General features: G+C 39.7%; 1 protein-coding gene across 3 annotated transcripts in view; it reads left to right on the top strand.

The window, feature by feature from the left end:
• KCNT2 (potassium sodium-activated channel subfamily T member 2) overlaps positions 1-20,374 on the top strand; it is a 129,360-nt gene extending 108,986 nt beyond the window's left edge. For all 3 annotated transcript variants that reach the window (XM_086842827.1, XM_086842824.1, XM_086842823.1), the window contains 4 exons: positions 149-277; positions 14,547-14,847; positions 16,762-16,846; positions 17,185-20,374. In XM_086842827.1, coding sequence (XP_086698953.1) covers positions 149-277; positions 14,547-14,847; positions 16,762-16,846; positions 17,185-17,296 — 627 coding nt within the window. In that variant the 3' untranslated portion in view covers positions 17,297-20,374. The remainder of the gene's footprint in view (positions 1-148; positions 278-14,546; positions 14,848-16,761; positions 16,847-17,184) is intronic.
• The last annotated feature ends 562 nt before the right edge of the window (positions 20,375-20,936 follow it).

Raw genomic sequence — 20,936 nt, 5'->3', positions numbered from 1 at the left:
TTGCAGATTTGTTGTGAAACAACACTACAGTGGGATAATTACCAGCTAGTGTTTAGTTTTGGTTTTTTTTCTTCCCATGAGTAGCATAGTGAACAAGTGATAATCCCTCAAGAGTTAAAAGTCCTCTCTCCTATTGTTATTTGTTCAGATGAAAATCACAGAAGAGGATCTGTGGATTAGGACATATGCCAGACTGTATCAGAAGCTTTGTTCCTCTACAGGAGACATTCCAATTGGAGTTTACAGGACAGAATCCCAGAAGCTCACAACATCCGAGGTGGGTCAGTTCACCATATTTTTCTGTGGGTTTGACTGCAGAGTGCACGAGGCCTCTGCTGACACATGGATGGTCACACTAACCCAGGCTGAGCCCCAGGCTCCAGCAGTGCCCAGGGCCAGAGGTCACCTGGCTTGTGATTCCTGTGCTTGCCTGCAGGGAATGGATGGATGGGAAACAAGGGGATCCGTGAAGCAATAAAATCATGGACAAAGGACTCTCTAACTACTTAACATTAGAAAGTGCTTTATTATGACTGGGCAACATGCTGGAATCATCACCAAAGACTGTGAGCCCCTCACTGCCCCTCATTCCCTATTTATTCCCCAAAGTATTACATATGTACAGGATTACATGTGCATAGGATTACACAATACGACTATACGTATTCATTGCTGACTCTGGCCCGCTCTTGCCTCATATAGTAATGAGCTCCCCGCCCCTCTGGGCATGCTCATTTCTACTTTTGAAATGGGTCTGGGGTCTTTCTAATGAAATAGTGCTTTTCCTCGGGCTTGAACTTTTCAAGTGTATCCTGTTTGCAGTTCTCCTGGTTCACTTGGACACAGTTCAGATCCCTTGCTTGCAGTTGTGGACATGGTTCCTTTCTTTTCCACTACAGTCCATTCTCCTTGTCCTTCTACAAACACAACTTAAGACAAGAGGAATGATATATATATGTCCTGGGACCATTCATTTTATTTTGGCAATTGTTGGCTATATTGTATTCCCTCTGCAAGCAGGACCTGCATAGGCCTCTAACCAAGCACACCCAGTCCTACACTGTCTTTATCCCAAATTCTCTTTCATATCCTCCACTCTGAATTTTCTCATAAGCTGTTTGTATTTTAGTTAAAGTCTCTAATTTTCTTAACTCACCTGGGTATGGCTAGGACTGTGTGAGCTGTCCTCTGACCTCGCTGTGCACACTAAGGGCAGTGTTTGTAACAAACCTGCCCTTTGTAACAAACCCAGTAATTGTGTCAGCAATGCCTCTCAAAACAGGTAGCATTTCACTGCTCACATGACCTTCTAATTCATTCTCTTGTTGCTTATTTCTAGTTAGTGTTATTCAAAGTATTGTGGACTCTCTCTAAATTTAACTGCCAAACAGTGGTAATATTTTATGTATGTATTTCTATGTTTGCCACACAAACGTGTACATTTCTTCATCTCTCTGTATATGAAAAATAGCAGAAATACTTTTTCCTGACTATTTAACATACTTCTTTTGTTTGGGCAGCTTTGATTTCTGTCATGTATTATCCATTTGTTTACAAGACCATTAGTACTGCCATTTCATTAAACAATGGCTTTACTTTATTTTCAAACAAATACTTGTGCAATTTTTTGGTTAGTGATTCAGAATTTGTACAACTTTTCCCCTCCAGAGAGGCGCAAGGAAATCTCCCCTCACCTACATCTTTCTCACAATACGAAGGAACAACATCTAGCTTTGCATCTGTGGCCTTTATGGATAGAGACCTGTCTAATGTCCTGTATTTTTTTTTGTTCTTTTCCTCAAGGTTGGTATTAATGAGTGAGAGAGACAATTTTTGTGTTCATACTCAGTTGTTTATTTTTTCTTATCTATATTACATTACACAGACAGTGAGGTCGTCTGTACACTAAGCTAACAGTCTAGAAAATGGGGCCCCAGGTATCTCTTTCCAAGGCCTTTTAAGTGTCAACTACCCAACGTAAAATGCCAACTAATTTATTTTTACTTGAAACCCAATAACCAAACACCTGTGTTCTGCATTGTGGATTTCTCTATCCATTCACACAGCATTACTAAAATCCATGAAGAAGGAGAAAGATCAAGGCAAGTTAACACCCTAAAACCTCTGTCTTTTTGCATAGATACTACTATATTCTAAAACCTTAAAGTCTAAATTTTCTGCCAAGTGATATAACACACTTCTATTCAAACTACACACTCACAAGTTTCCATGCTTTCTATCAATTTTGGAAGCCTTTTCCATGGCCTCAGGTCAAGCACAGTGTTCTGTTGTGGGTCTGTACCTGTCAGCACAGAAAGCATGAAATTCTGTGTCCAGGGTTCCAACACCTCCCCTTCCTGTTTGAACCATGAACACTGTTTTGACTACCTTGTTAACCCACTGTTGGATACACTGAAATAGAGAAGGCACAAATACCATGATAGCTATGATGACAGTCAGTACATTCATGCCTATTTTCAAAAGTTCTCTCCACAATGGTGCAAGGCTCAACCAGCCAAACAGACCATCCAACCATGATCCTCCTTCTTCTCTGAGTTTGGTGATACCCTCTTCCAATTGTTGTATGCTTTTATGTATAGACACCGAATGATCAGAAAGATTCTTACATCCATGTGCGTGCACTAACAAAAGAAAATCAATTGCTGCTCTGTTTTGCAGAGTTGCATGTCTCACACTTTGAACATCTGTTAACAAATAACTCAATTTAAGAGAAATGGCGTGAGATGTCTTACTTAGCCAACAACCTAGTTTATCTAATTGTATCAAGGCTGCTCCTGCAGCTGCCTGAGGCAGGAGAAGAGCTGCTGTAAGCGTCCTTCCAAACTCCAGGCCCTAAAGTTGTCATTGCAATCAGGTGTACATTGATCAACAAACCTCTTCTCTTTATGTTTATGTTCTTTTATTATTTCTCTGTCAGCAAAGTAAGTCTCCCAGTGCTACATGGGCCACCTTTGACTTCTGATGGAATGGCAGGCCAAACTCTATCACCACAAATGAGAAGGATTCTTTATGGCAATTTTAAAGGGACACAATTGGGTGCTGTACACGAGGCTGAGGTGAAATTGCACCAAGATGTTGCATTTTTGTACAAGGTGTGATTTGGAGTGACATCTGTGATTTTTGTCTTTATTTTGTTTTGACCCATGAAAGTCAAATACTATGCAAAAATTCATTTTCACTGAGCCAAAGATTTTCAGTTCTTGAGGTACATAGGGTGCCTTAAGGAGAAATTTGGTCCAGACATTCCATCCCTCTGTGGGATTCATAATGAATCATGAATGATCTGGAGAGACATCTTTTGATATTGGCCGACTGTCTACCAGTAAACTGACCAAGCAGGTTGAGAATGGTTTTTCTGGACTTGAATAAATCTAACAAATGGTATCCAGGCCTGATGCATTGGCCAAGGTCACCCAAAAATTGATTTTTGATTGACACAAGGGTAGGATCATGTTACTTCAGGCAAACAACGAAACAATAAGGAACACGTATGATATCTGATTTAGCTTCATGTTTCTCTTTAGTTTCTTTTCTGATTCAAGGCACCTTTTTTGTTTTCAGTTTTTGCACACTCCTTTTTTGCCTTTTCCCAGTTCTGTTCTGGGACAAGCCAAATGTAAGGCACTAAGTTACTTCTTTTACATTCAGCTCTGCAAATTTGGACCTCTTTTGATTCTCCCCACAGTTCTCTCTAAAGACTGTGGAGACGAGATCTGTTTTCTTCCTTGTGACATGATAAAATTAAAATTTCAGTGGCCTTACGCCTCATATGAAATTTTGAATTGTAACATGATCCACATCACGCTCTTGCCAACAAGGCTTTATGATACCAACGATTCCCACACTCTTTGCATTGGCATAAAACCCAAGGTTCGCAGCTTCTGGGACAAAAGATGTTTGTTTGAGGGACAAAATATGTTTGTCATCAGATACAGTCTTGATGCAGTTCATGTCTGTGTGCTTGCTTCTGTGCTTCTGGGGGTGTCTGCATGTTTCTGTGGTTAATAAGGCTTCATGCTTTGTGAAGGGACCCACTTAGGACCCGAACCTGTGGAGGCACAAGCATAACATTTACCCCAGGTTATTAGTGAAAATGGGCCTTCTGTCCATTTTCCTGTCTCTGTATTTCTGATCAAAACTAAAGGAATTTCCTTTAATTTCGCCTGTGTGGTGTTGGAAGAATGTCTGATGATTGGTGTTCTGCAAAATAGCTGTTTAAAAAATTTAAAACATGTAGTGCTTTGTTTAGACACATTTGAGGCGTGGCCTCTGCTTCCCCCCTTATTTGTTTATCCAAAAGGGACCTTAAAGTGTGGTGTGTCCTCTCAATGATTGCTTGACCTGTGGGAGAGTGTGGGATGCCAAAGGTGTGATGCACGCCCCAATTCATTAAGAATGTGGCAATAGCATAAGCTGGATCATTGTCTGTCCTTTTCCTGAGGCACACTTAGTGGTGGGAATGCTTGCAGAAAATGCTGACATGCATATTTTGCTGTTTCTCCTGAGTGCAAGGAGGCAAAGACTGCACCTGAAAAGGTGTCTACTGATACATGGACATTTTAGAGTTTCCCAAAGGTTAGGTATTTTGTGATATCTGTTTGCCATAATTGCAGACTCTGCAATCATCTCAGATTGATTGGTCCTGTGGATACAGGAGGTTGCATGAACTGACAATCAGAACAAGGACTTGTGATTGCCCTCACTTGTTCTTTAGCAATCGGAAATGCTCGCATAAGTGCTTGTGCATTTTGATGAAAAAATGTGTGATTCAGTTTTGCCTGCTTAAAAATGTTTGGCAAGGAGTCTGCAAATCATTAATTTGTCTGCTTCTGTATTTCCTTCTGCCAAGAATCCTAGAAGTGAAGAGTCTACTCCGATGTGACAGATAAAGTATTTGTTTTTTATTGTGTTCTATGGCCTTTTGCATGCATGCAAGAGAACAGTACAAATCATCATTATCAACATTCTTTAGGAGTGATACTTCTATTCTTTTGACTACATTGGCTACATAAGCTGAATCTGTAATCAGATTAAGGGGTTCCTGAAATAACTGAAATGCTCTGACCGTTTCTGCCAATTCCACAATTTGAGGAGATCCTTCCACTATCTGAATATCTGATTCCCATGTTTTTGTTGTTGGATTCTGCCATGTTATTACTGATTTATGTGTTTTCCCTGAACTGTCAGTGAATAATGTTATTGTATCCAACGGCACTTCACTCATCATGGGTTTTTTCTTGAAACTTAATTTTGCCTGCAACAGCTTGTGTTTTGGAAAATGAATTGAACAGACACCTGAATAATCAAGTAATGCAATTTGCAATTCTTCTGCTTTTTGCAATGCCCAATCAAAATATTCTTTTCTCAATGGCAGATAAATTGTTGTGAAATCTTTGCCTGTCATTAATCTTGCTATGGCCCTGATTATGATCTGAGCTGTCATTTCTGATGTTGTAAAAATTGTTTTCAGAGATCTGTAGGATAAGAAAATTCATTTGATTATCAGCAGGGGATCTTTCTGTGAGGTGTCCCATTGAAATATGAGACCATACAATTTGATTTTTTCTCCTAACATTGCAAGAAGAAACAGCTGTGACATTTGCACAGCGATGTGCCTGTCTTTGTTGAATGGCCTCAGTAACTTTCTGAAGGGCATCTTGAGCCTCAGGTGTGAGGGTTCTGGGAGATTTAATGTTGCTATCTTCTCTCAGTAGGTTGAGAAGTGGTACAAGTTCATCATTGGTAATCCCCAAAATTGGCCTGACCCAACTGGTCTCTCCCAAAAGCTGCTGTAGATGCTGCAGATTGTTGACATGGGTTCTGAGTTGTATCTTCTGTGGCCTAATTGTTTGCTCTGTGATTCTCCACCCTAAGTACTTCTATGGTGAAGTTTCCTGGATTTTTGATATAGAGACTTTCAGTCCTGTGTTTTGAACTTTTGCACTCATGCTGTCACGAGCCTCTTGCATTTCTTTTGTGTTGGTGCTGCAATGAGCAGATCATTCATGTAATGCACTATCATCGCTTGCGGGTGCTTCTTTCGAGCTGGAGACAAGGTGTCCTAGTTTAGGGCAAATTAGGGAGGAAAACTTGGGCCACGAACTGTTGGCAAATTGTTAGCGAGTTTTTAAGTCCTTGAGGAAGGACCACCCAGTGATATCTTTGCAAATACTCCTGTCTGCCAATGCTTGGAACTGAGAAAGCAAATCAAGGAGCATCTTTTGGATGAAGTGGAATGTTGAAGAAACAATCTTTCAGATCTATAATCACAAGTGGTCATTCTCTTGGGATCATCGAGAGAGAAGGAAGTCCAGGTTGAAGCAGTCCCATTTCTTCAATTACCTCATTGATTTTCCTGAGATCATGGAGCAATCTCCATGAATTGGAAGTTTTTTTGCAGATAACAAACACTGGAGAATTCCAGGGATTATTTGTCAGTTTGGTGTGGCCTTTCTGGAACTGTTCCTTCACTAAATTTTTGAGCACTCAGTTTCATTTTGTCTAGCAGTCACTGGTCCACCCAAATAGGACTGTCTGTCTTCCACGTCAATTTCAGGGTGGTGAGTGCCTCAATGACTCCTATTAAAAATCCACTTCTATTTTTGTTCCCCGTGGTGACAGGATGTCCCTTCCCCATACCGTGATAGGCTTCTGCACAACGAAAGAATGAATGATTGCTGCCTTTCCATCTGGCCCTGTAACAATGGTCGGTCTTTCACTCTGCATACGTAACATGGTTCCTCCAATTCTTGCGATTTCAAAGGTGCAATCAAGTTCCACTCTCTGGGCCAAAAGACACGGGAAATGACTGTGACATCTGCACCAGTGTCCAACATGCCTGTGATTGCGATTGTTTTGCTATCACATGTTATATTGCAGGTTATTTGTGGTTGATCACGGCCTATTTGTTTCATCCAGAAGACATCGAACTTCATGTCTTCATTTTCAGATAATGTCTGCTGATTCACCGCTGGCATGACCCGCTGCTCCACTGCATTGGATGGTAAAGCAATGGCCTTGGCTATTGGAGTATTTTCTGGAACAATCAACAGAGGTTTCAAGGCCTGAGCCAAAACTATCAATTACTCATTATGGTTCACTGAAATGACTGGTGGATAGATGCCTTAAGGAAGCCCTAAGATGCTGCTTCTGTCCTTACCTATAATTAAGAATTCTTGCCTTTTCCATGAAATTCTAGTGACTTCTGTGGATATCACTGCGTGACTCTCATTCATGAAGTATATTAACTTGGAAGCTGCCTGTTAGCATTGTGCCCCTGGGGGTAGCAATTCTGGGTCACTGGGGAAGCAGCAGATGGTCCTGCATAGGGAGTCTGATTGGGGTTCCCCACATATTGTGTGTCTTGAGGGGTCTTGGGCTGTTAAGCCACTGCCATCACTTGTGTCGTAGAACATTGGCTACTCTTTTTGGAGTTTCCCCGAAGAGATAGAGGTCTTCGATCCACATCTACTTTGGAACAACACTGATTTGCAAAATGTCTCCCTTTTCTGCATCTTGGGCAACGATTCGGTGCTTTCACACTCTCTGCAGACTCTGGGTAATACTTCTTTATGCATCCAAATTTTCCACACTTGAAACATGGTCTCTTGGTGAGTTCTGCTTCCATTACTTCTGTGGAATCGTCATGTTGAGAAGTTATATGAAGAGCTGAGAGGGGTTTTGCGAGTCTTTGGTCTGCTGTTACGAGGACTTTCCAAATTGTTCTCCCAAGACGTTTGCTTGGACAGCTGATATATGTTGAGGAGGGCCTATCTTGCTGCAGGCTTCTATCATTTGAGGCAGGGTTGGCTGTGAATCTGGCAAGGCATTAATTAAGCATCTGCATTCTTCATTGGTGGTTGCAAAAGCAAGGCTTTGAAGCAGATGAGGATGTGCATTATTTTTCTATTGTGTAAGGCGATCTATGAAAGAGGTAAATGATTCAGATATTCCTTGCTTTACTTCTGTATAAATGCCCCCTGGGATTCCAGCAGGTTGAATTTGCAGAATTGCTTTCTGAGCTACTTCTTTCATGTCTGAAATCACTTCTCGAGGAAGATCAACAGCTTAGTCCTCAGGTTTGTCATGAGGTTTGTCTCCTGCTATTTGGGCTGTTGTGAGATTTGGGTTTGCAGTGTCTATCAACTAGGTGGGAGCTCTTCTCCATTTGACTTCCCACAGGATGTATTGTGACTCTGTTAAGATTGTAGATGCTATATATTTACAATCATAAGGCACCAAATCATTATTATTGAAAGTGCCTTTCAACAGTTGTTTGAAGTATGGAGAGCCTAAGCCACTGTCCTTAATTGCCTGCCTCAGTCTTTAATTATGTTATGCGTCAGAGGTACCCATTTAGGATTTGCATTTTGTCCACCATATCTTACTGGCATGGCCATTATCTGTGTTGTTACCATATCAAAATCTCCCTCCTTTAATGCCTTTCTATTAATCTCTGCCCAATTAATAAAATTAAGTTTGTCTCTTGAAGAATCTCTTGTATTATTATTTGAAATTACTCTGGATTAGGAGAAAATGGAATTAATTCTCTGTTTGTATTCTGTGGATTTGTGTCTTCAGATGCTCCTTCTTCTGGCTTCGAGGCTGTATTCATTCCACTTCCTCCTGTGCAGAAACTCGGAGGTTGTATTTGTGGCTGTGTAATTTAGGTATTGAGGCTGCAATAACAGAAGCAGCCATAGGTGGCACTGCAGCCAGAGGTTGGACATCTCGTTGGTAACAAAAATGGCATCGGCGAAGTATCTACGTACTTGTATATTCATTATTTACGGAAGTGTGCAGGGTGCCGCCATGTTGCTGTACGGCACGAGTACGTAGAGTGCCGCCATTTTATTGTACGGCAGAGAGATGCAGGGTGCCGCCATCTTGTGAAAAGCACATATCTTGTGAGCATGCTGTAAGCTGCAGTAGGCGGTCTCGGAGGAAGTCTCTGGGGAATGCCCCATGTTTTGTGACTGTCTTCCCGAGGGGAGAGCCGATCGGCACTGCCGAAAACCCTGGGGTGAGCCAGGGTTTGCTGTGCCGTGCGGTTCGCACTGGGTTTGAGTGAGAGCGGGCAGTCTAGGGAGACCCTGTGCTGCGGCCACCGGAAGCAGGGAGCCCCCTTTATTATCTCTGGCTCTCCTGTGTTTGGGACTCCCAGTCCGAGACCTGATCCCATTCCCCCCTCGCCTGTCTGGAGCGGTTCGTGCTGTCCTGCGACTTCTTCCTGTCCCGGGCTCTTCTGAGCCAGGCTCTGTGGGCTGGCTTGAGATAAAGCTGTGTCTGCAGCTTTTAAAACCTGTGGCAGAGCCGTGCTTGCCCGTGTGGAATGGGGTGGTGTCGCTCCATCGTTCCGGAAGGCAGTGCAGCTCTTCTCCCCCTGCTGCCTTTTCGCCGGGGAACATCTAGCTTTGCGTCTGTGGCCTTTATGGATAGAGACCTGTCTAATGTCCTGTATTTTTCCTTGTTCTTTTCCTCAAGGTTGGTATTAATGAGTGAGAGAGACAGTTTTTGTATACTCAGTTGTTTATTTTTTCTTATCTATATTACATTACACAGACAGTGAGGTCGTCTGCACACTAAGCTAACAGTCTAGAAAATGGGGCCCCAGGTATCTCTTTCCAAGGCCTTTTAAGTGTCAACTACCCAATATAAAATGCCAACTAATTTATTTTTACTTGAAACCCAATAACCAAACACCTGTGTTCTGCACTGTGGATTTCTCTATCCATTCACACAGCATTACTAAAATCCATGAAGAAGGAGAAAGATCAAGGCAAGTTAACACCCTAAAACCTCCGTCTTTTTGCATAGATATTACTATATTCTAAAACCTTAAAGTCTAAATTTTCTGCCAAGTGATATAACACACTTCTATTCAAACTACACACTCACAAGTTTCCATGCTTTCTATCAATTTTGGAAGCCTTTTCCATGGCCTCAGGTCAAGCACAGTGTTCTGTTGTGGGTCTGTACCTGTCAGCACAGAAAGCTTGAAATTCTGTGTCCAGGGTTCCAACAGAGACCTACAAATGAGGTCTCTTTCTTAATCTTTTCCTAATCTTTCTGCAAATGTTAATTTTGAAATTAAATTATTTTTTACTTATTTCACTAATGAAATATTAGCATGGGATATCATTTTAGCTTTTCAATACATTAAGTCAGAAGAATGTGGTTGGGTAAGATCTTTAAAATGAGAATTAAAGAAAAGTAGTTCACTCTTTTTACTTCGGAGCTATGAAATTTTAACCATAAATTTGAAGGTTTGTAACTCAGAGAGCCTTCAACAGGATTATCAATTTGAGTTTAAACAGACATAATAAACTAAATTTGTAATGCACATACCTGGATGCTGTCAGGTGATAACATGGGTAACGAGTCAGAAGGACAAAATATGCCAATAATAATATTTAATACGTACAGTTTATCCTTTGGCACTCCCTTTTTCACTATGCAAATGAGAAGCCCTCACTTCACTAACATATACTCATTATTTATTTAAAAATAAAACAAGTTTTCAGTGACGCAGTAATTAAATAACTAGTGAATCTAGCCTGCCTCTCAATGAGGCATTACATTACATTTAAAAAATATAAAAATGAGATACAAAATTTTTTTCATTACCTGTATGGCTGCTTTTCTGTGGCTTCTATTTAGTAGTCCAAATTTGTTTATTTTCTTTTTAAATTGTCCTTCGTTTTCTTTTCCCCCTTCTTCGTCAGTCAAGAGAAAAGGTTTCACAAGTATTTGCTTATTGTCTGCCTGCTTATGGGTGTCCTAGTTGAAGCAAGCCCCACACAGCTGCTGGCTTGCTTGCTCCCCCCAAGGTGGGATGGAGAGAAAACTGAGAGGCTGAAAGGGAGAAATCTCCTGGGCTCAGGTAAAGGCAGTCTGATAAGCAAAAGCTGTGTGTGAAAGCAAAGCAGAGTTTGCTCACACTTCTGATGGGTAGGGAGTGTTTGGCCATCTCTAGGAAAGCAGAGCACAGCACCATGAGTAAGGGGTATCCCTTTGGTCAGCTGGGATCAGGTGTCCTGGCTGTGTCCCCTCACAGCTTCTTGTGCTCTCCCCCAGCACACTTGCTGCTGGAGTGAGTGCGAAACAGAAGATGCCTTGGCTTGGTGTAAGCACCACTCAACAGTAACTAAAACATCCCCATTATTAACACATCATCACAAATCCAAAACACAGTCCTGTACAGACTGCTATGAAGAAATGTAATTCAATCCCAGCCAGAAAATGTTGTAAAATTGTTAGGTTCAATTGTGGGAGTAAAATTCTCCTAAAAGTAAACTATTCTTGTGTAAATGGATCTTAAAGCAGTATCGTTCTGGACAAACAGCTTGAAAAATCTGAAAGCTGACAGACTTGGAATTTCAAAGAAGCCCAGTGGAATAATGGTTCCTTTTGGGCCTGCTTCTGTTGAATTCTGAAGGTAACAAATCATCTTTACAGTGAAAAGTTCATCTGGTGAAAGCCTTAAGCTTAAACACCTTAAGTGCTAGTGGAGCAAAATACCCAGGTTTATCACAAAAGGAAAATGTGCCTGTGCTTGGCTATGGTTTAGACAGTTTTTGGAGCAGAAAAGCATTTCTAGAACCCTGGATGCAAGTAGCATTCTTGGTAAGCAGAACAGTAAAATTTAGTCAGTGTAGAACTTGCAGTAAGGTAAAAATAAGGCACTGCTTCAGAATGGAACAGATGAAACTATACCTTCAAACTATTTCATGTTTTACACAAAGCTGCCAGGGAACAGCAAGTCAAGGGAGGAATAATTGAGTTAATAAATGGTTGCTGTTATCACTACAGATATCTCAATCACCATCATCTCAGATGTGCACACTGTTGTGTCAGTGACTACATTCCCATTCTTGCCATGTGTTGACCAGCCTAATGTCTAGATTTTAGGGCACAAGACATCATTCTGTTAGAACACCATGCCTGAGTGGGTCACAGCTGTCTGGCATGTAAGCAATCATGCCTTTCAGGGCACAGAGTGGGATACATGAGACAGGAACCTGCCTTTAAAAAACAAAAAGCAAACAAAACTAAGGGTTTAAAGGCACATGTTTCTTCACTGTTTGGCACAGGAGTGACACCATGTCATGAATCATGCTTCTCATGCAACAGATTTACGTGCAATGGATCTAGGAAATGGAATTCAATAAAAGCAATCAAACCTCAAAGTAATGATAGTTGCAAAAGTATTTTTAGATTAAGTTCAAGGCTGGTTAAAATGGGAGCACAGAAGTACTTTGCACTGGACTTTTATCTTCTGTGTGTTTAACAGCTGCCATTGGCAGACACACTTTTGTGCTGCTTTTGAGAGTTTAGGCTTTGATTTTGCTTTGTCTTTAAAGCTGAATTTTCTCCTCTTGTGTACAGCAAATGGCCATTCTGCACAGCTTTCTCAACAGGCACGATAAAAATTTCATCATTAGCTTTATCACCTTCCTTTATGCTTTCAGCTCACCTATCCCAGTGTTTCAAAACTTCAAGCTAAGGATTTACAGATTCACAGAAACAAAAAACTTACTCTTTCACTTGGCCTCTCCCCTTTAATCTCTGGCTCAAAAAGTAACTAACCCTTCTGTAGTGATGATGATTGGTCTCTGCCTTTACACTGCTGCTGTCAGCAAGTCTGGTTATTTGTTTTGTCAAGAGTTTGGCAAGGAAGGCTGCCAATGCAGGCAGGAAGAAAGGCAAAACAAGACCATTCTCTGCACTCAGTTTGTATCAGATTTGTTCATACCAAATAGCTACTTCCTATCCTTAAGTAGCACCTTATCCTATGGAGTGTACACTCTGCCTACCTTAGTCCTTGCTGTAAAATACACACAAACCCAAAATGACAGTCTAACACACAACAAAATCAAATTTCATGTCTGTTCAAAGGGATCCAGGTTCTCTCTTCTGCCCTAACATCAGCAGAGTCAGTAACAAAATTTCAAAAAATTAGGTTGTTAAAAAGAAAAAAATCCCTGTTCTATTGGAGATGAAGCTAAAGAGCCTCAATAAATTACCTGGTCTTTACTTGAGGCTTATTGCAAGATCCTAGTCTAGAATATTAAAAATGTGATTTTACTTGAAGTGCTACAACATAAGCATCTTTAGTGTTCTTTCTAATTATGGGGTTTGTTTGTTGTTTTTTTCTTTTACACAGATAAAATCTAATTTGTGCAAAAGTAAAAAATAGAAGTGTCTTTCACACTGTATCCAGCTTTCTCATATCAAATACTATTTTATGGACTCCAGAAACCTCACAGATTCTGTGCTGAGCCTCCTACAGAAAGGTTGTATTCAGCACTGATGAGGTCAGCAGAATATTGCTTTCAGTTTTCATGTCAGTGGGAAGAGGACATTCAGTGGCTCCTCTGTTAAATTTGCTTTATTCTCTAATAATTACCAGCACAGTCTTTTCGAGGGGATTCACCTGAACTCAGCCTGTTCATTTACATCATCTTTGTTTTATACTTTATGTATTTATTTTAAATACTCCCCACATTGAAATCTATAACCATTAACTTGGTAATGTGCTTGTACTGACACCAGCAAGGACTTTACTGTTTCCACATCAATAAAAGACATTCATATAGCACAAGAGGAACTCAGGACTGTTAAGGAAGTGGTTTTGAAACTAGAAATTATAACTGTTCATTAAATCTAAAATACACATTGAAACAATTTATCTTAACAAAAGTTATCTTTTGAAATATTTCCTCTTATATTCTCTAGTAATTTTTGTATGTTAGAAATGCACCTGTAGTTCATCCACCTCTGTTATTTCACTTCTTGTACGTGCACATACCATTGGTCTTATTTGAGTGGCATAAGGAAAACACAGCAACAGAGCAGCAGATTTTGGCTCTTAATTATTGGGGTGGGGGGTGTCACTATATGAATAACACCATTATTCTTTAAGATAGGAATCAATTACTGCTTGCACAAGAGGTGCCCTGAATCACAGTGAAGGTTACTGCATCCTAATTTCATGTGTGCTGGAAGGTCAAGAAGACCTGGGAATTTGAGACTAAGTTAACAGGCATGTTTTACCTGTGGTCTTAAGAGAGTACTGAAAAGAGTGCAGCCAAAGTTGAACCATTACTTAATGAATCCACAAACATACATGTAAAAAGCAATTAGAGAACTTAGATTTCTGAAACTATGCAGACTGGGAAGAATGTGGAGAAGTCATTCAAGACTGATTCCTTGATTCAGGAATGACAATATCAGAATGCTAAATTTGCTCTTTTAAGGATCACAGTGCAATTTGGCACAAGATAATACTTACCTGCTTTTGCACTTGATGAAGTATTTATATTATAAATGAGCTTTTTATATGAAAAGTCAAAGTCTAGTAAAGGGTGCCCAGTTCAGGAATACTTGCTAAGTAAAAGAGAGATGAATTCCCTCAGCTCCATTGCAGCCAAACCCCATATTCAACTGCACTGTTGGGGAGAGAACATCGTCATTTGCTTCCATTTAATACAGCCCTTCATCTCACTTGTCATTTTTCTTTCAAGTCTCAAATCTCCATCAGCATGGAGGAATGGGAGGACACCAAAGATACCAAAGACCAGTTCAGCTGCCGTGGTAATCACCGAAACTCAACATCCAGTGACCAGTCTGACCACCCACTGTTGCGGAGGAAGAGCATGCAGTGGGCACGGCGCCTGAGCAGGAGGGCTCCTAGGCACTCTGCTAAAACTGCTGAGAAGATCAACCAGCAGAGAATGAACCTCTACAGGAGGTCAGAAAGGCAGGAGCTTGCTGAACTTGTGAAGAACAGAATGAAGCACCTGGGCCTTTCTCCAGCAGGATACGGTACCACTATTACAGTACTTCAGTAGCAACATTAGCATGGTACAAGGTGAACTTATTTGTAAGAAATTATGGAGCCAAAACTAAATTACTAAGTTTATAATAATGCTTTTTGTTTTGTTGGTTTAGGTTGTTTGGGTTTTTTTCTTTTCATTTGCCAAGAGTAACTTGGAGTGTTTTTAATGCATTCATTCATTCCATTATCACCCATTCCTATGCTGAGATGGAAGGCTCATAAGGCAGCATGTCAGACACATATATATATTTAGTAGATTATATGTGTATGCTGAATTTATAAACACTCCCCAGTCATTGAACAGCTGCACCATATTTCCACAAACCTCATGAAATAAAGATGAAGACAGGGCTGTTGTGAAGTTCACTCATATGTCAAGGCGGAGTGTTGTTTATCTGTAAAGGATATTGCCTTTTCTGCACAATTTTCAAAAATAATGCCAAATTATCATATGAAAGTCATTTTTAGAAAGCATGTTTTACTAGGTCTTTAGATGGCATTTTTATCCATCAAATCATTCTCCAGCATATTTATCCATCAAATCATTCTCCAGCAAGGCTGATGTCAAGTTGCTTTTTAGTTTGTAGGATTTTTTGGGGTTTTTTTTAAGCTGTGGACAAGAGCTCTGTAACACTTTTTAACACATGCACCACAGCTGGCTAGGTGGCCTTTCTCTGGCCCTGGCCCTGTAGCATGTTGGGTGGAAACCCCAGGACTATGGGTTCTAATTTCCTAGAAACACCAGGAATTTCTAGATATGTAAATACAGGCTCTTTATTCCACACCCCATCTGGATAATTTCTATGCATTCTCTCTTAGATATTTCCGTACAACTCTGCAGAAAGATTCAGAGCTAAATATATTCCAGAGGTTTCACAGGCCACAACAACATTTGATCAATTTTGTTTTGTAAATTTAATTCATCTTTATAGTAGTAAGGAGAAAACTTTGTTGTAGTCCTGCTTTTATTTTGAAATCCTAGTTAAAAGCCAAAAATAAATATTCATTTCATTACTCAAATTTAGGACTATTAGATACCATCTACAAAGCAGCAAAATCTTGATAGTTAAATGCTTTACCTGTTACATTTATCTGATTCTGGGTTATAAATTTTCCATAAAAGTTAAATAGGATTTAACATAGAAATACTTTCTCTCCTTTTGCCCCTCCTCTTTAGTCTGATAAGATTAAAACCAGTCTCACTGCAGCAGCCCAAGGAGTGTGCAAAGAGAAAATGATACAAAATATATTGTAATGGCAGCTACGAAAGTGTAGCTTAAAAACCTTAAAAACCTTAAAAATAAAAATTGTCAGCCTTTATTTCAACCCATCATTAGGAGAGCAGTTAAAAATGCATGAGGCATACCAATTTCCATTTATACAGCCTCCACATTTCAAGCCCTTGGCACAGGTGATAAAAGGGAAGTGCTTCCTAGATAAATAGAAAAAGGGATAAAAAGGTTTATGTTGACCAAATCTAGAAATAGATGAGAATGCCATACACCTGCATTTTACCTTGGTCATCATTTGAACTTGATGTCATCCAAGCACAGGAGTGTCTGCTCACCGCAAACTTATCTAAGCTGTAGGACAGATCGGTAGATCACGCTGAAATTGGGTTAAATTCAAATTGCTATGACTGAAAAAATACAGAAGATTTTTAAAACATTAGAAAACAGGATGTTTTTAGAGCTGATAACTCAAAAGATACATGTCAGGTAGTTTCAATATGACTACAGTTGAAAAAAGAAATTGCTAAACTTACTTGAAATCACTCTGACACCAGACACTTTTTTACAGCTCTATAAACTTTCATCAAATTAATATGTCAGAAGTAATGCTTCTCACAATTCATTTGTGAATGTAATTTATTTGGTACTTTTTTTCCCCCTGTACTCTAGATGAAATGAATGATCATCAGAACACCCTTTCTTACATCCTGATCAACCCTTCTCCAGATACAAGATTAGAGCTGAATGATATAGTGTAAGTTAAAGCACACACATAAAAAAATAGTCACAAGACCTGCAAAATATAAAATATGGAGACTTCTATTTAAAGAGACATCAAATTATACTATATATGTATATACTTAAAATACCCATATAAATATATAATACATATATTTGTAATGTTGTAAAGCTGGCATCCTCATCTTACTCTGTATTTTAAATTGAAAAAAATCTAACCAATGCTACCACAAGAACTAAACACTTTCAAAGTAAGTCTAAGTCTTGCTCAGGTCTTCTCAGTGTTACAGCTGTATGCACTTACTCCGGATTTCTCCGCATTGTTTTAGTAACAACTGTAATTTATTTTTGTAGATACTTGATCCGACCTGATCCGTTGACCTATGTTCCAAATGCTGGACCTAGCCGAAAGGGCAGCTTCTGCAATACAGTGGGACAAGACACCAGGGAGGAGACACAACTTTGATATGTAACTCACCACAAAATTTGGAGACAATTTTATACACGTTTCCACTAATCATTTTGAAAATTGAGTGGTACATTTTATTCAGATTTTGGAAACAAAATAACAGTGGGTAAGTGACCAAATGCAGAAATGTGGTGCCTAGAAACTCTGATTTCAGGGATTGTCGGGTTTGTGGCCTGTTCACTATGGTGGTTGAACTCAGTCTGCCTAACAGAAGGATGACCTGTTGCTGTTTAACCCATATGAACAAATGTCAGATTCCACCATATTTTGCTTGGATGCTCCTAAGCATATTTATGCAGTTGGCAGCATGTCAGTGACTGAGCTTCTGACCGACATCAGATTATCTGATGCCCACAGGGAGACATTGCCTGACTGGTAGTAGCAAGTATGTTAATACATAAAGCTGACAACAAGGCTTTGTGTGTCAAGAATTCAATCTTTGAAATAATTTTCAGTCTCAGCTTGTCACCCATTTTTATTAGTACAGATTCGTTTCAGTCCTATTTTAGCCTCCAGGACCTGGGTTTTTGTTCCTTGGGTTTACACAGATCAGGTTGGATGACACCACCTGGTCACACTGCAGAGATTGAGACTGTGACACATCAATGAAAGAAGAGCCCAGCTACAGGAAAGTCCCTCTCATCTCACACAGGCAGCCACCTGCCACTGGCAAAAAACTGGGAAGTTAATGTGCAAAGCTGCATACAGTGGTAGCTAAGGTGAAGCTCAACCCTTTGAACCTTGGTGAGATTGTCTACAGAAACCTGAATAGATTATAACAAAAAAGTCAGAGCATCCCTCTAAGGAATGGTTTCTACAACAAGCCCTCATGAATATGCGAACTACAGTTGTCCAAGCATTTGATGCCTCATCCAGATTACCGAAAAGTGATACCATATTTTCACATGAAATTATGTATCTCATTGAAAATTAAAGAAATTTATAACCCATTCCACAAAATGAATGTAATTCCACATAGTGTGAAAAAGCATTGTGGACCTAAAACCTCTGCTTCAGCATGATGTACACAAGAAAGCATCTACTTATGTAAGAAGCAACTACAATTGGTCAAGCTTTCTACAGAATTAAGCATGTCTATCCATAATCTTCCAAGATCAATGTCACAAATGGGGAAGAACATACTCAAGGTTTTAAACACCCTTCTGTTACAAGTATCCACATAGAACTAGTGCAAGTAATTTTGCAGGTAGTCTAATATAGAAAAATTGATTATTCTCTGAACTCCCTTGATATCCTACTTGTACAAAAAAGAAGTCAGTCAAAACTGTTTATATTCTCTTCTATATTAATTGCTAGAAGTACATTCTATTTCTGAAACAGAAACCACAACCAAGATGCTTAGTAAGCAACTCTGGATGTGAGCGTGTTTATCAGCATTGTAAGGATATTGAAATCAAGTCACATTCATATTAGGAATGACAGCAAGTCTGCTTTTAGTTCCTTCCTTCCTTCCTCTTAACAATTCCAAGGTTTAATAACTCAGTGGTTCTGCTTAGAGTCCATTATTGCTCAGTGCTTTTCCATCCTTTAATCATTTATGAGTTTATTCACAGGTAAAGTATTCCAAATGGGCACTATGGGAAACAAAGAAACAATTGAAATAACTGTACAGCTTAAGTCTACATTTTTTCAAGAAACAGTATATGGTACAGGATCTTGTCCAAGACCAGTCACAGAAGAGTTTGCATGTACAGTGTGAATAACTTTTCTATTTTTAATACCTTCAGGGAGAAGACTCTATTCCAGTTGAATATTTTTTTTAAAAAATACAAGTTTCCTAAAAATGTTCATTCCAAAATATTAGGAGGATCTGTTGTTTCATACTGAAGGCTTCTCTAATAGAGTCTCAAGACAGCAGAGAGGCCTCCAGAGCCATGGCTATCCTTCAGCAGGCAAGCTGGATACTCTGCTTTTGGTGTGAGTCACAGTTCACAGGAATTCCCTGTGTGTGTATAGCACACACCGCTGATAAAAGGACCCATAGTGAGGGCTTGAGTCCTCACATTTAACAGCCCATAAAGCAGCAGAAACAAGCAGTCAGGTGTGTCCATTTTCCCACTTAACTCAGCAGAACTGCTGCTTAGCCAGATTGAAATAGTGGCATCTAATGTGACCTGGTATTTCTCCAGGCTTAATGAATTTCTAATTTCTTAATTCAATACATTGCTCATTAGACCCAGAAGATTTGCTAAAGCAAACACAAAGACAGCTGAAGGCACTTGGAGTCAAAATGAAAGCAAGGCAATCTTTGTGAACAAAACACTTAGTTCCCTTCAAAATCTGCTGGAAGACAAGCAAGGTAGTAAAAACTAACAACAGCTTCTGATGAAACAGAAATTCTAATAATTCATGAATGATTTACCACGAAGTTCAGTTATTCAGAATAATACTGCCTTTCATGTTGAAGGCAGAACAGGTTTGCTTCCTCTGGAATATCTTCACAGACAGACTGCCTTCTAGTGGGATTTTGATCTTCCAAGACCAGCCTAAGCACCACTGTATTAACTCTGAATAAGACAGTATGCACAATCGCTCAGTGGCCAGGGAGGTGATTCGTTAATGGCCATCCAACAGGCAGTCTTATGTTCACACACTTTCTTTTCTCATCATGTTTATCAGAAATGTAGCACAAGCCTAACTGGACTGGCAACCACACTGAGGAACAGGAATCTCAAGACTCAGTGCTGGAGAAGGGATGATGAAGTTCTAGAATGAGCAGGATCAAATGACTGTTGAACAGAGAAGTTTGAGCAGGCAGCAGTTCACTCAGTAGAAAAATGTGGAGCTGTGAAAAAAAGATTATTTCTGTCTGTTCTTAACTGTATGTATTTTTCCTCTTGGCTCACTTCTATCAACAACCCAAAGATCCCCTTTTTCCCCAGCACTGCCTTAGCACAGCCCAAGCAGTTTGGTACCCAGAGTCACAGACTCAGAAAGGGAAGTGCTCGCTGATAACAATTGCTTAATTCTCAAGGGAATGTCCAGCAAAGCCAGACCTACCTATGAAAATGTATTACCTAATCTGCAATAAAAACATCATAAGAACTCTTTCAATGGCATGCAGTATGTTTCCTTAATTGTTTCACTCCAATTCCATGTATGTATGTGAATTCATATACAAAGTAAAAAGCATAAAGGTCTTGAGTTTTTAAAACCTGCAGTGGAATGAATTAGTGAAGTTGTGACATTTTGTCTTCGAAGTTAAAAGAGCAGTTATTTCCCAGCACAGATGTTTTCTATCTCACAAACAACTTTATACCACAAATACACTGTAACAACTTCCAAGTATACAAATACATATTACTGAATATTATGCATCTTTATTTACCGATGCACCAAATCAAGCTAAAGAAAAAATAAATTTTAGGCTTCAGCTGTGGAGGAAAACTGAAATGACAGCAAACGCAGCAGAGGTAACATGCAGATACCTAGTTTCTAGAGAATTAGGGCTGAGAGCAACCATTCTGTAATTTTGGAACACTAACGTGATTTTGCAGCACTGAATTCTGCTTGATATCCAGGCCACTAAAATCTGGAAATGAATTAATAACATGAAGCTCTATGCAGGTACATCAACTTTTATCTTCTGAGGTTAGTAAGTATCATCTTATTTTTT

This window comes from Cyanistes caeruleus, chromosome 9 (assembly GCF_971803275.1).
Source record: "Cyanistes caeruleus chromosome 9, bCyaCae1.hap1.1, whole genome shotgun sequence".
In the NCBI taxonomy this organism is placed as follows: domain Eukaryota; kingdom Metazoa; phylum Chordata; class Aves; order Passeriformes; family Paridae; genus Cyanistes; species Cyanistes caeruleus.
Note: the sequence above shows the minus strand (reverse complement) of the source record. Positions and strands in the feature narration are given on the sequence as shown.